The 12,708-nt window shown below is 36.2% G+C and overlaps 1 protein-coding gene across 9 annotated transcripts in view; it reads right to left on the reverse strand.

Annotated features, from left to right (window-relative positions):
• The window catches only part of FRY (FRY microtubule binding protein), a 250,388-nt gene that overhangs the window by 95,181 nt on the left and 142,499 nt on the right, over nt 1-12,708 (reverse strand). For all 9 annotated transcript variants that reach the window (XM_087756432.1, XM_087756431.1, XM_087756427.1 and 6 more), the window contains 6 exons: nt 9,442-9,545; nt 8,841-8,949; nt 7,818-7,904; nt 6,378-6,549; nt 4,541-4,673; nt 16-123 (listed from right to left, as the gene is read on the reverse strand). In XM_087756432.1, coding sequence (XP_087612558.1) covers nt 16-123; nt 4,541-4,673; nt 6,378-6,549; nt 7,818-7,904; nt 8,841-8,949; nt 9,442-9,545 — 713 coding nt within the window. The remainder of the gene's footprint in view (nt 1-15; nt 124-4,540; nt 4,674-6,377; nt 6,550-7,817; nt 7,905-8,840; nt 8,950-9,441; nt 9,546-12,708) is intronic.

The following is a 12,708-nucleotide window of genomic DNA, read 5'->3' on the forward strand; positions in this document are numbered from 1 at the left end:
GCTTGAACAGCTTACCTTGCCAGCAAGTCGATCAACTCAAGTTTTGACATTCCATCAGGAAGCAGTCGAGGAATAGCAGCAACACATGTTCTGAACAGATCGATTTTTGGTTTTCTTTCACCACTGAAAAATTAAACCAGAATTTTGAGTAAGCTTAACAAGTAACTGTGTTAGATGATCCACCTACAGTTTCTCAGAAAAGGGCTGGACATACTGGAGTGCCAGAGACCTACTAAGAACATCAGGACAGAAAGCTAGACCCTATAAATGAAATAAGAAGGAAACATGAAGAAATGTTTCCATTGCATAAATCGTTTCAGTTTTGACATTTTTGATGCATTGTATCTATGCAGTGCTTGAAAAATCAATTATTACTGACTCATTTGTTTCTCTCTGAGAGGAACTGGCAGATATATCAAGATGGAGTTATAATGTAGAGGACTTCCTCCATCAAGATCGGCATTTGCGTGATGCAAGCTTCGGATGAGGCAATAAGGAAAAAGCTGGGGTGTCCCCATCACAGTGCAACTGTATTACACCAGCTGTATAAAGCAAATAGCAGATATGTAAGAAGCCCGAATAGCAAGACTGAAGATCCAGACAGTTGCCTTCAACAGGGCACAGATCTGTGGAAATCGCACACCACACATCATTACACTGAAAAAGAAGCATAATTTAGAGGTAGGTATGGCCAGAGAGTTTCTGCTGATCCTTGCCTGAGATAGCAGCACTTTAGCAACCATTATCAACTAAAACATATTTTAGTAGCCCCAAGGCTACTCTGATCTATGGAATGGCTCAACTGATCCCTAACAGCCTGGGAAAGTGGTTGAGTCTAAAGTTCAGCATTAACGAAAAACTAGGTTGGGAGTCCTTAAGTCTTCTAAAAGGAGCTCAAGTTTCAGGCGCTGATTATTTTCACAACAGATGCAATTGTTTTCTGACTTGTTTCCAATATTTTTTTTTGGTAAGAATGCAGATTGAAGAAGTCCTTCAGACAGACCCCAAAATGTGGCGTTTTATTTGCTCATTTTTTAACTCAATGATCTATTATTTGATGGTTGAGTATAGAGGAAGTAACCAAAGCACAACAGCATTTCAAACCGTACGGTCTTTCCCACAATATTACTAATTATTAGCCTGTAATATGAACCAAAAGAGCAAGGTCCTATTTAGGCGCCCTACTATAAACACGCAGAGAAAGACTGTTCATGCTTTAATATGCTTCTGATTGAACTAGAAAGGGGGGGGGGGGGGGGGGGAAGAGACACCAAGAAGCATTGTGAGCTACTTAATACCACACTGAAATTCAGTGACAAAACAGAAAATGAACCTCGTTCTCCTGCACCCCAGTCCAATGCCCTGCTTACTACATTACTCTGCCTCTCCACGCAGCAGAGGACATTGCATTTGAATACCTTACTTCTGTGTTAAGTCACAGAGAAAGCTTCAATGTAATACCATCTCACAAATCTAAAATAAGATTTATAGAATAACACTGAGCATTCACTGAAATAATGGGTACAGAAAAGGCATAAATTGACAGTAGGCTTACTTAATTGAAAGATTAAAGACATTTTTTTAGTGAATACCACTCTTTCTCTTAACATCCTCTATACTTATCAGCTTGGATATGTATTACATTAACAAAATAATACAATGATATGATTTTAATCTACTGACTTAAACTGTACAATGAGGGGAAACTGTTTTCTTAGAATGAATTATCTCTATCTCATTGTACCTGTATCCTGTAACCTAACAGATAGAACTTGAAAGGTGTCAGCAATTGACTTGAAAAAGAGTAAAATACATCTCATCTGAGAACTTGGCTATAAACTTTGAACTATTATTGCTAGTGCAAATACTAGTTGCAATAATAACTTGTGCAAAATATATTTTTATAGTTTTAAACAGTAAAGTGTTATTGGAAATTTTATTTGCAGGCAAACCAATGAGTATGCCTTGCTGACTCGAAATGGAAAGTGAACTTTACAGAGTTTCCTTATTATCAGTCCCCAGCAAGGGTAAACAGATTGTGCATTTAAAATGGAGGCATGTAAAATAATAGTCTCAGAGGAAACTTATGAAGGCAAATGAATAATTATTTATAAATATTAGAACTGTGGGTGTTCTGTGGCTTATCAACTGCTCAGAAGACTAGCAGGAGAAGATCCAAATCTGAGGCTCAAGTTCCCAACTTTCTGAGCTACCAGGCACAGCATGCGAAGTGTCTGGCAAGGGGGGCCTCGTAGGGCTCTGCAGGCATCTCTGGCTGACTCAGGATCCAACAGGACGAGCTCTGGATGAACACACTGACAGCTGTCTTCACCTGGAAGCTTGTGTTCCCATACCAGCAGTATCAGATTTCAGTTAGGTATTGTCAGCGAAAATCTTTGAAGTACTTGCAAGGATCGGTTGGTATGTTAGAAAAACGGATGCCCTATTCTGACTAGATGTTGGAAAGTAATTATAACCTGTACTGAAATTCATATCCCAGTGGAGGATACAAAGGACGCTCCTTAGTCAGGATTTTAGTATGACTCTTCAGCTGGCATTTACTACTTCAACAATAAATGCTTAAAGGATCAGCCATTAAATACAGAAACATGTCTAACACTGCCAAAGAAAACTCCAGAATCTGTATACTTTAAAATGTTATGACTATTCACTGCCTAGCTACTTGCCTCTGATTCTTATTTTATTTGTTATTAAAAATATCATTATGATGTTCAGTTTATACAATAACATTAACTACATGTAAATATGACAAAAGCCATAACTTTAAAATATAGATAAATGTAGTGCTGTATCTATGTATTAAAGCCCATAAGAACTCAAAATAAATACATAACTCTAGTGAAGCATGAAGTTCTGTGAATAAAATGATAAGCAAATACATAAAAACAATATATTGGCTTTTCCAATTATCATGCACAATGCAGTTTTTAAAAGGGCCATTTTAAATGCTGACAGTAACAGCTAATGATGTTTTTCAAGAGTTCACATGATTTTAGATTGACTGAGAATTAAGCATCCCAGACAATTTTTTTCCTTGGAAGAACAAGTAAAAATGTATTCTAACGTGTTTTGCCTTTCAAGTGTGTATATTAAGTTACAGCTCATCTGGATATAAAGTACAATGCAAAAATACAGTAACTTACATGTCTACATCTTCCAACCTTAAAATCTTTATGTCTCTGACAAAAGTTACTACCAAACCATAAGACTTACTGAAATTGAAAACTCTTTTAAGTCTATTTGTTCACTGCCTCTAAAAATAAACAACACTGATGATAGTGAGAAACCATAGAAAGGACATTTACAGCTAAGGTTAAATACACTTCTTATCTAAGCGCTCAAGGTTTTACTATGCAATTATCTTTTGGGAATAAAACGTGAGTTTCAAAACTCACTTTCCCTCTCGCAAAAGCCTGGATACCCAAAATGGTTATGAAAACTGGCTGTGAGTACTGAGCAGTATACTGGGTAGTACTATAAGAAAAATATGAAATATTATCGAATAGTAATATTGGCATTTAATATAAATAAAGCAAGACAATGCTGAAGACACAAAGAGTCTACGATGTCATCTACACAGCCACAGCAACAAGGGCAGAGGAATTACATTAAAACATAAAGATTATATCAGCTGTAAAAGGCAGCTGAATTTGGCCATTGTAGTCTATCATCTACCACTCAAGGTATTTTTAGCAAGTTGCCTTTTTTTTTGGACAGTATATGAAAAAAACAATCTAGAAGAGACCAATGTGCTTTTCATTACACCTCGAACTTTTTCCAGGGGTTGTTTCTCTTCTACCATAACTACCGTGACCACCCTTCTAAAAGGAAAGATATGCAAGGTCTCCCTACAGTTGGGATCTTTCCAATCCGTGCTCTGCATGTGTCAAATGATGTCTCTGCGTCTCTAAAGTCTACTAGATGTCCACCTCACTAGAACTCTCTCCAGGAAATTTCCCTCATTAATAATTTTGGATGAGCGTGTAAAATGCTGCTGTTCAACACTGCTTGAGACATACTGGTTTGATTCTGTTCCAGTGGGGTACTGCTTAAATCCAAGACTCTTATCATAAAATGACTTGGGTTTTTAATTAAGATTTGATTTTGATTACAGGCATGAATAGTAATGGGAATTTAGAAAGATTATTATTAATAGGGATTTACAGAATTTGTTGCATTCATTTTGAAGTTCAGTGATGCAAATATACCCTGAAACAGTGTTCTGAGCATAGGCTGCCAGGTTTTCTGCTCTGTGCTTTCAACTTCTACCATCTAAACATTCACAGGATTCACACATGATTTTGGCTACATCAAGAGCATCAGTTCAATTCCAAACATTGCAACATGCAAAGAAGTACAATCAACTTGTCATAAACAGTTTTTCAAAGTCTACACTAATTAAGCTAAATGTTCCTGTTTCTTGCTGTTTCTCTGATGACTCATGATAGACAGAAATAGAGGAAAAGTTCTGAAATTACATCTCAATGTTTTACGGGATTTACTGTTCTTTAGCACTCACGTAATCATGTCTTCAGGTTCTTTGTTAAGCATCTGTATGTTGGTTAGCATCATGCACCGCCCCACTTCCTTGTCAAGATGTCTGAGTATGTTGTCCACGGCTTTTCTTACTTGAGAATAATATAATGACATACCTGCAATAATAGGCATTTTTGTATAATTTGGGACATTTATAGATACGTATATTCTGAAAAAGAAAGCTGCTTATTCATGCTGTGCTGCATGAATTAAGAAAAATGTTTTCCTCATGAGATAGCATATTCCACTAGTAATGACATCCTGATTCCGAGACGGAACATGTTTCCCTCTCCAAAAAGAATGCTATTGTATGTAAAAATAGCCCAAGTGATATATATATACACACACACACATTTTTACTGGAGAAAAAATTAAAAAATACCTAGTCAAAATATGTCCCCACATAGTCAAATGAAGCTGCACAGTTTGCCAAGTTATACAATATATTTTGTGACTTTACACGACAGAAGTAAAAGCTCTGATCCAGTAGAAAGGTTTAAAAACTACAGGCAAAGAAAAAAAAGGAATCTGAATGAGCTCTCCTAAAACTTATTTGGTATGGAAACTAATGGCATGACATTTTTTGTGAAAAACAGTATTAGACATACAGCTTTACAGCAGCTGACGGACATCAAATATTTTAAAAATAAAACTTGAATTAACTCTTTTTATGCATTCACCAAAGGCTAAAATTTTAAGTTTCTTAATGAAATTTTATATATTAACACTGAACAATATATTTTTAATTCTCTGTTCTCTAGTCAGTTCTTTTCCTATTTCATAAAGACAATGTAAGCTTAGAATTTTAAAATTACATCAATTTTCAGATCTGATATGATCAACAATTCAATGGTAGAGTAGAAGGCCAAAGAAAATATAGGAATTACCTAGCTTAATCTTACATGTTATATATGGAAACTAGAATATTGCATCATAAAATAGTGAAGAAATTCCTGATAAAATATCAGAATTCAATAGTGCAAATATTTATTATCAAATGCATGAGGAGTAATCAAAATGAACCGAATTAGCAACAGCACTAAATACTATGTTGTACATTTTAACAGCAGTGGGTCCTACATTGCTTATTTTCTTGATATTACTACAATGATGTAGCAACATTACAACACAGGGCTTTGTCACTAGTGTAGAAATATGTAGACTTTGTTTCATTTGTAACTTTGGGGACATAATGAAGTGCTAAGGTGAGTAGCCAAATTTACTCTTTTGCCAGCAAAAACAGGCATCTTCAGGGCATGATACAGAAGCTCTTTTCCTACAGCACAGGATTCTCTCTCTACATTGACTATGAAGGAAGCCCAAGGTAACAGTGCTTTTAACTTGAGCTCTGAAGTTCAGCTTTATTTTACATTTAAAAGTTTCTGCCATTTTAAAAATTTCACTTGGTGTGAGATACTGCAATTAAAATGAGGATATCAAAGGAATCTGCTGGTTTTCAAAGCTGGTACATTTTCTGAGCACAGGCACTGTTTCTAATAAGACAAATATCCATGAATAAACACAGTTATTCAGCACCGAAAGAAGCTAATTCTTAACTATCTGTGTAGTTAACGCCCCCAGAAACACAGGGTTGCGACCACTTGTGTAGCACCACTGAAGACTTTTCCTGAAAGTAATTAAAAAAACAAGTATTTGTCAAACTAAACCATATATTTCATTAGAATGCACAGTAAAGTAAGTGTTTACAATAAAGAAATCAATTGAATACTTAACAATAGTAAATTATTCTGCTCAGGTACTGAAGACTTTTTCACATTCATTCTCATCCAAGTTTCTATATTGTCTATTCTCTTACTGACCTATCATTTTAGCTTCCTCCTCTGTAAGAGTTTTGCTCAAATACGTTTTCTTCACTCTGAGAGTGTTTCCAGAGGGAAGGACAGCTCCGGTCACTGGCATTGGAGGTTCACCATCTTTTTGCTGCAAGCTATCAGCGATTACCAAGAAAGCTCTCAGACCAATATTCATTCTCTGTAAAGTTCAGAAGATGAATGAGTATCATAATCAAATAATCATATTCTACTCATATTCTTCAATCGCTTTGAAATTTTGAGTATGTACTTGCCAGCATTTTTTCTGTGTCTCTGGTACATTGACTAGTCTGATGTATTTTACAAAAAATGCCCATGAAATAAATTGTGAATTCATATCTGCACTATGAGCAGTGCTCTCCCCTCTCAAAACTTTATTTCTAAGTATTTTCATTAGCACATTATCTCTTTATCTTCAGGACAAAAACACGTGGATTTCACCTTGAGTTTAGTAATACGTCTTAACCGGACCTTCAGTTAAACACAAATGTCCTAGGTAGTCATTATAAAAAAAAACCAATAACTGTCTCGAAAGGCCCCAGGGTTGACCGTACTGTGTGAAAAGTCTGGAATGGTGCTCAGCACCGAAACTGCAATGTGAAAACACTAGGAAGATGAGGCTAAGTGACTTGAATGTCTTCAGGGAATTCACCAGAGGAAAACTTGCAGGCTTTGCATTGCAACAACTGAAAGACCAGAATGTTTCAACTTCCCAGGAACATATTCCAAAAATTCAGAGGCTGTCCTACTTACAGTCTCCCAGAGGTACCTTTACATAGATTATGGGTATTTTTTTAGAATGCTGAAGTCTATGTACATCAAAAAGTAGCCCTATTATTTCATTGTTTTCAGACTTACATTTTCAAATGAAAATGTTTTCAAAATTATAGACAAATACATTATTTTCAAGAGAACTTTTTCATTATTTTACCACCTGGGTTTTTTTTTGTTTTTTTTTTTTTTTTAAGTTTTTCAAATTTCTGATAGCTTTCCCTAGGGAAAGCACTAGGAAGCTGACTGATAACACTAACACTAGTAGAGCTTTACCAATCAGACTGGTAAAACTTTATCAGAGTTTTTTTTTTTTTTTTGGTCATCTTCAATTCTTCTTGCATCATGTACTCTTTTAGTAAAACTTTTTTGAAAAACATAAATTGTTACAGAAAATTTATTTTTATATTTAAATAGTTTAAAGCATTGCAGATAACAGCAGAGTGATAAGGAGATACTGCGATCAACAGCTTTATTTATCTTTTTATTTTATACATTTGCACTACATCACATTTGATAATCTTCACTGAGGAAACATGAGATAGGCATAAACAACGCGACATTTCACAGATCAAAGTCCACAGACGTATTTTACCAATAAATCAAGTTCAAGATACAATATATACTAACTCAAAAAAATGCAGATGCACATCATACCTCAGGGTTGAGACTGAAAGCTTTTGCTGGTTTTCCAACACAAAGGAAGTCAAAAATAATTTCTTTCATTGCAAAATCTAAACGTTCCTAAAATAGTAAAAATATTGCAAATCATTAAGCTGCTCACTTCTGCTACTTATTTTCTTTAAGGCAACAAAATGTTGAAAACCAGTTTAATCAGGATTTATTTAAATGTACAGAAAAAACAGATTTTCGGAAGTATGCAGAACGTATTATCAGATCTCAGCTTTCAACACTGCTGTATGTTGACAAATTCAAAAATTTATAGCATTTAAATAGAAAATGATCCATTTTGGAAATAAAGCTTTTAATTATTTCATTTAAATTGTGGTAATTATGGTACTAACATAGTATTTTACATAAAAGAAGCTTGTTCACAGATGGCACCGTTCAGGGAAGATTTTAAGCATCTGTTTAACTCACTCTTATTCAGAGACTTTAAGTATGTACTTAAGTGCTTTGCTCAATGGGAATGTTTTCTGAATTTAAGTAATAAAAGAGATGAAACTTCCAGCACTGAAGGTTAGTTTATTTTAGCAATTCCCACTTGAACTGATGAAAACTAAATGTGTCAACTACATGCTGAACTTGGTTCTCCTCTGACTTACTGCTTTCAAAGCAGTGCAACTCATTGTCCTATATCATAGGAATGATTCATTATCAGGACAAAATATGGCTTATTATTTTGAACTTTATGACAGTCAGAGCCTGTCAACAAATGCATTTTCTGACTTGCTGGCAATTCCAAAACTGACAAAAAATACATTTGATTCGAAGTGAAAACATTTTTATGCATTTTCAGTGGAATGAAGTGAATCAAAACCTGTTGTTCAGAAGAAGTCTGCCCCAGCTCAATCTATAATTTTTCATTGCTTAGATGAAAGATACTGACAATGGGGTTGCAAAAAATTCAGACAATAGAAGTTTATTTATTTGTTCATTTTTTACTGGGAAAACAAGTTATTCATTAATTGGAAAGACATATGCATGTCTCTCCCATACCTGTGCAATAAACTGTATTATCTTCACAAAGATGTTTAAAGGCATATCTCTTGGCACAACACCACGGGACCCTTTTGGGAAAAGTGTTGTGACAATAGTAATAAGTCGACTGTAAAAGAAGGAAAAAAGCATTAGACATTTCTGGACCTTGCACACCTTCACTTACTATGAAATGCAAGTTGGAAATCCTGCTCCATTTAGAAAGACTAGAATGTATTTCCTTTGAAATGAAAATGTAATAGGGTATTTTTTTCTGATCCTTTGCTACAAATTCAATGTAATTATTTCATTTCATTACTACATTACAAGTAACAATAAACCAGACAATGACATGCCACTACAAAAATATTTCTAACTTTAACAAGGCAAAGAATGATTTTTAGTTCTTCCAAAAGCAGAAACACTTTATAAAGTAATTTTCATAGGTGGGAGAATAACTGATGGTGCCACAAAAGGGAGGATTTTGTTGTGTACAGTTGAGTTTTTTATTTCAGAACAGGAACAGGTTCAATTCAAAGGAGTTCAGGAGAACTATAAAACCTCTTCACTGGCAACATCCACTCAACAAGGCCTGATTATCATTACAAATACAGCATCTTACCTTTGGGTAGCTGTGTTGCTTTCACATTTAATTCTGATCATGTAAACCCACAGTAGTCTGTACAGAGATTCCAGTGCAACTCGAGCCATTTTGGGGTCCTTATTCTAGAGAAATATATAATGTAAGACTAAACTTCAGGCACAAATTAGAAAGGAACTTCTGCACTTAATGGATGTCAAGGTTCAGAGTTCTCGTAATGGCACTACAAAAAGATACAGCCTCACAGCTGCCCAGTACCCCATTCCTATAGCTGCAGGACGCTTATGCATCTGACCTACCTCCCCTAGTATTACTTAAGTTGTCAAAAAACGCACGTATAAAGTTAGTTAAATTACATACATGTTACAATTAAAAATCTCTATTTGAAAAGCACCTCAATTTGACTCTGAAAAGAAAATCTCATCTTCAGTTGATTCTGTCAATTCAAAAGCTGTTGCCCTATGGTGGAGACCTGGTATGAAGCACACAGCAGATAAATAAATGTACTGCACATATTCAAAAGTGAAAGGACAAAATCTGTGGATGCTTAGGCTGGCCTGATTAACATGGCATCTGGGATCAGCTGGACTGAATTGGATTATCTGCCTGGATTGCTGTTTATTTTTGGAAACTTTTGAACTAGTACAAGATTGTCTTTGGGTCTCTTTGGTCATATGCAGTTTACTGTTTCTGTGGCAGTTTTAAGGGCTTTCTGGGTAGGATGCAAGTATATGCAGTCCAATAAGATGGTCTCCCGTGTGTTGGGCCATCCGCTGGGTTAAACTTTGAAGGAATCCAGTACACTTTGACCCAAGATAAGATTTGCCTGGCCCAACAGTACAAATCTCCACGGCAAAGAGCTGAATTTTTGTCTGCAGACAAATGCTGAGTCACAGATCAAAGACTGCAGTTTGATCAAAGAAACTGCAACCAATGACATCAATAATTCTTGAATGTGTATTGGTCTAGGTCCTGCAAAATGGAAGGAAGACAACCTGCCGATGATATAGGATCTGGCTTCAACTTCCAAAGTGGCATCTGTCACAAGCCTAGGAATAGGAACATTGTCCTTGGGTTGCAATTTCCATTTAACTCCTTGACAGCACCTTTTATACGATAAAGCTTTATATGGAAAGGAAAACTGAAAATCCTTTTTGTTTATTACAGCAGCATACAATGGTTGTAGCACATGATTAGAATAAGTAGTAAAAGGAATGACAAAGTTTATGCAGCCTATTAATCTTCGCAGGATTTAAAAATCATAATATTTGTTACAATCTATTTATTTAATAACTTGTTTGCTTTCAATCCATTTTTCATCAGGTATCATCATGTCAGTCCTCGTAAATTTCAGTCTTAAGAATATGATTTCTTCAACAGGTGATCGAGTATGTTTATCCAAGTTTATTCTTACCCCAAAGCTTTCAAGAAAACAGCAGACTGTGTCTAACTGAGATAAGGTAACAAGAGCTTGTATGGCAGAGGAGGAAGTCATCCCTATAAGCAAAAGTCCAAGTATTCCAGCGACGAGACAGTTCAGCTGTGAGGGCAGTTGAGAAAACATGGAGGAGAAAAGGGCTGAGACCGCTATCATTGGAGCTTTCTGAAAATAGTAGACCAGTTTTCCGTCAGAAACAGCAAGCTGCATAGCAGAAGCAGGATTGAGAGGAAGATGATAAAAAGCCTGAGAAACATCCAGGGAAATCATGGGCATGTCCACAGGCAAGATCTGTGCAAGTGCATGGTGGTTGGGTGCCCAGTACTTTGGAAAGCACATAGTGCATCTCCCTTTGGAAAACTGAGAGAATTCCACCACCAATTGAGCCTCTTTAGTATTCTGAAGATTTTTGTCAACAAGAAAAACCCAGCCAGTAATCCTATTAAGACAAGGAGTATTTGGCCTAATATATCTGACATCTTCTTCACTTTCCCAACAGGAGATATTGGCACTGAATGTGGTTCTTTTACCATGGCTGGTAGTGCCCAACTCACAGTTAGTGCTGAAGCATTTGTCGAAGTCGATGTGGGCCTTTTGAACGCAGGAGTACTTGGCGAGAGAGCTCTGCCAGGATCTGCTCTGTTTCTTGATTGATAAATGCTGCTGGCTTTTATCCATTGTTGTTGCTCTTCTAGAAATTTCTTTTTCAATGCCTCTGCCTCTTCTTCTGTGATTGGCGGAGGAGCAACTGGACTGCCAGGAGTGAGGCCCATTTTCTTTAATTCCTCCATTTCTCTTTTCCAATAATACGGCGTTAGGTCTGGCCCATTCAGGCCAAAGGAATATTGTGTTGGTACCCATGGATTCATTCCTGAGATAGGCATTGTTTGACCCATTCTTTGTAAAGTTCTACACCCTCAGCTCAAATTGTACTGGAGCTTCCCCCTTGTCCCATGTAGTTTGGAGACAAGGAACTGTTGCTCCCACTGAAAAACTTTGCCTCTAAATGAAACACAGTGTTTTGACTCTCCTATATAGAATTCCTGCCTTGAATAGTTTTTTTGTAAATAAAGTTTAGTTAACGATAAATGTTCTATTTCAAAACCAGGATACTTATTAACTTCTACAACTCTTTCAACAGGATAGTATGAAATGCCCTTTGGCCAGAATTTGGCTGGGGTCAAATATTTCCATGTCCGGGCAGGAGTCTCCTTTATTAATTCAAGAGCAAAGTTTGTTTCCGTAAGATCAGAGATTTGCCAGTTTATATTAAAATCAGAAATATGATTAGAATATAAACCTTTTAGCTTTCCCAGTGTATGCTTGACCTTAATGGTTTTGGGAAGGAGACTGTGCTCTATGAAGTGTGGAGACTCTTGAGAAACCTGATCCATTATGTGGTTCATGGGAGTGCACACAAGATCGTGGAGTCCCACATACTGTCCTGGTGTGCACAACTCTCCTTCTAATGGAAGGATTTCTCCTTCTTGTTGATCTAGCTCTTATTCCAGTTGTGTGAGTTTGACTGGGACTTTGAGGTGCCACTCTGACTGGTGAAGTGATTGTTTCAATGGTTGAGGCATCTCTTCCTCTGTACCGAGAAGGAGTGGCCAACCATGTTCTTAATTTAGCCACGTATTCAGCTACCTTACCTTCTCCCCAAACTGAAGATTGAATGTGCCACCACATTAATCTATGAGCCCTATGAATCAAAGTATACGTCAATGAATTATAGGTGACAAGGTGAATTCCAATTTGATTTTCAATTGGTAATGTAGGAGCAACTTTACTTGTATTTTATCTAGTGGTTTCAAATAATTTGTCAGGATCTCCCTAATTTTCAGAAAAAT

Source organism: Nipponia nippon, unplaced genomic scaffold, assembly GCF_047370975.1.
Source record: "Nipponia nippon isolate SJK-2023a ecotype South Korea unplaced genomic scaffold, ASM4737097v1 scaffold_2, whole genome shotgun sequence".
Taxonomy (NCBI): Eukaryota; Metazoa; Chordata; class Aves; order Pelecaniformes; family Threskiornithidae; genus Nipponia; species Nipponia nippon.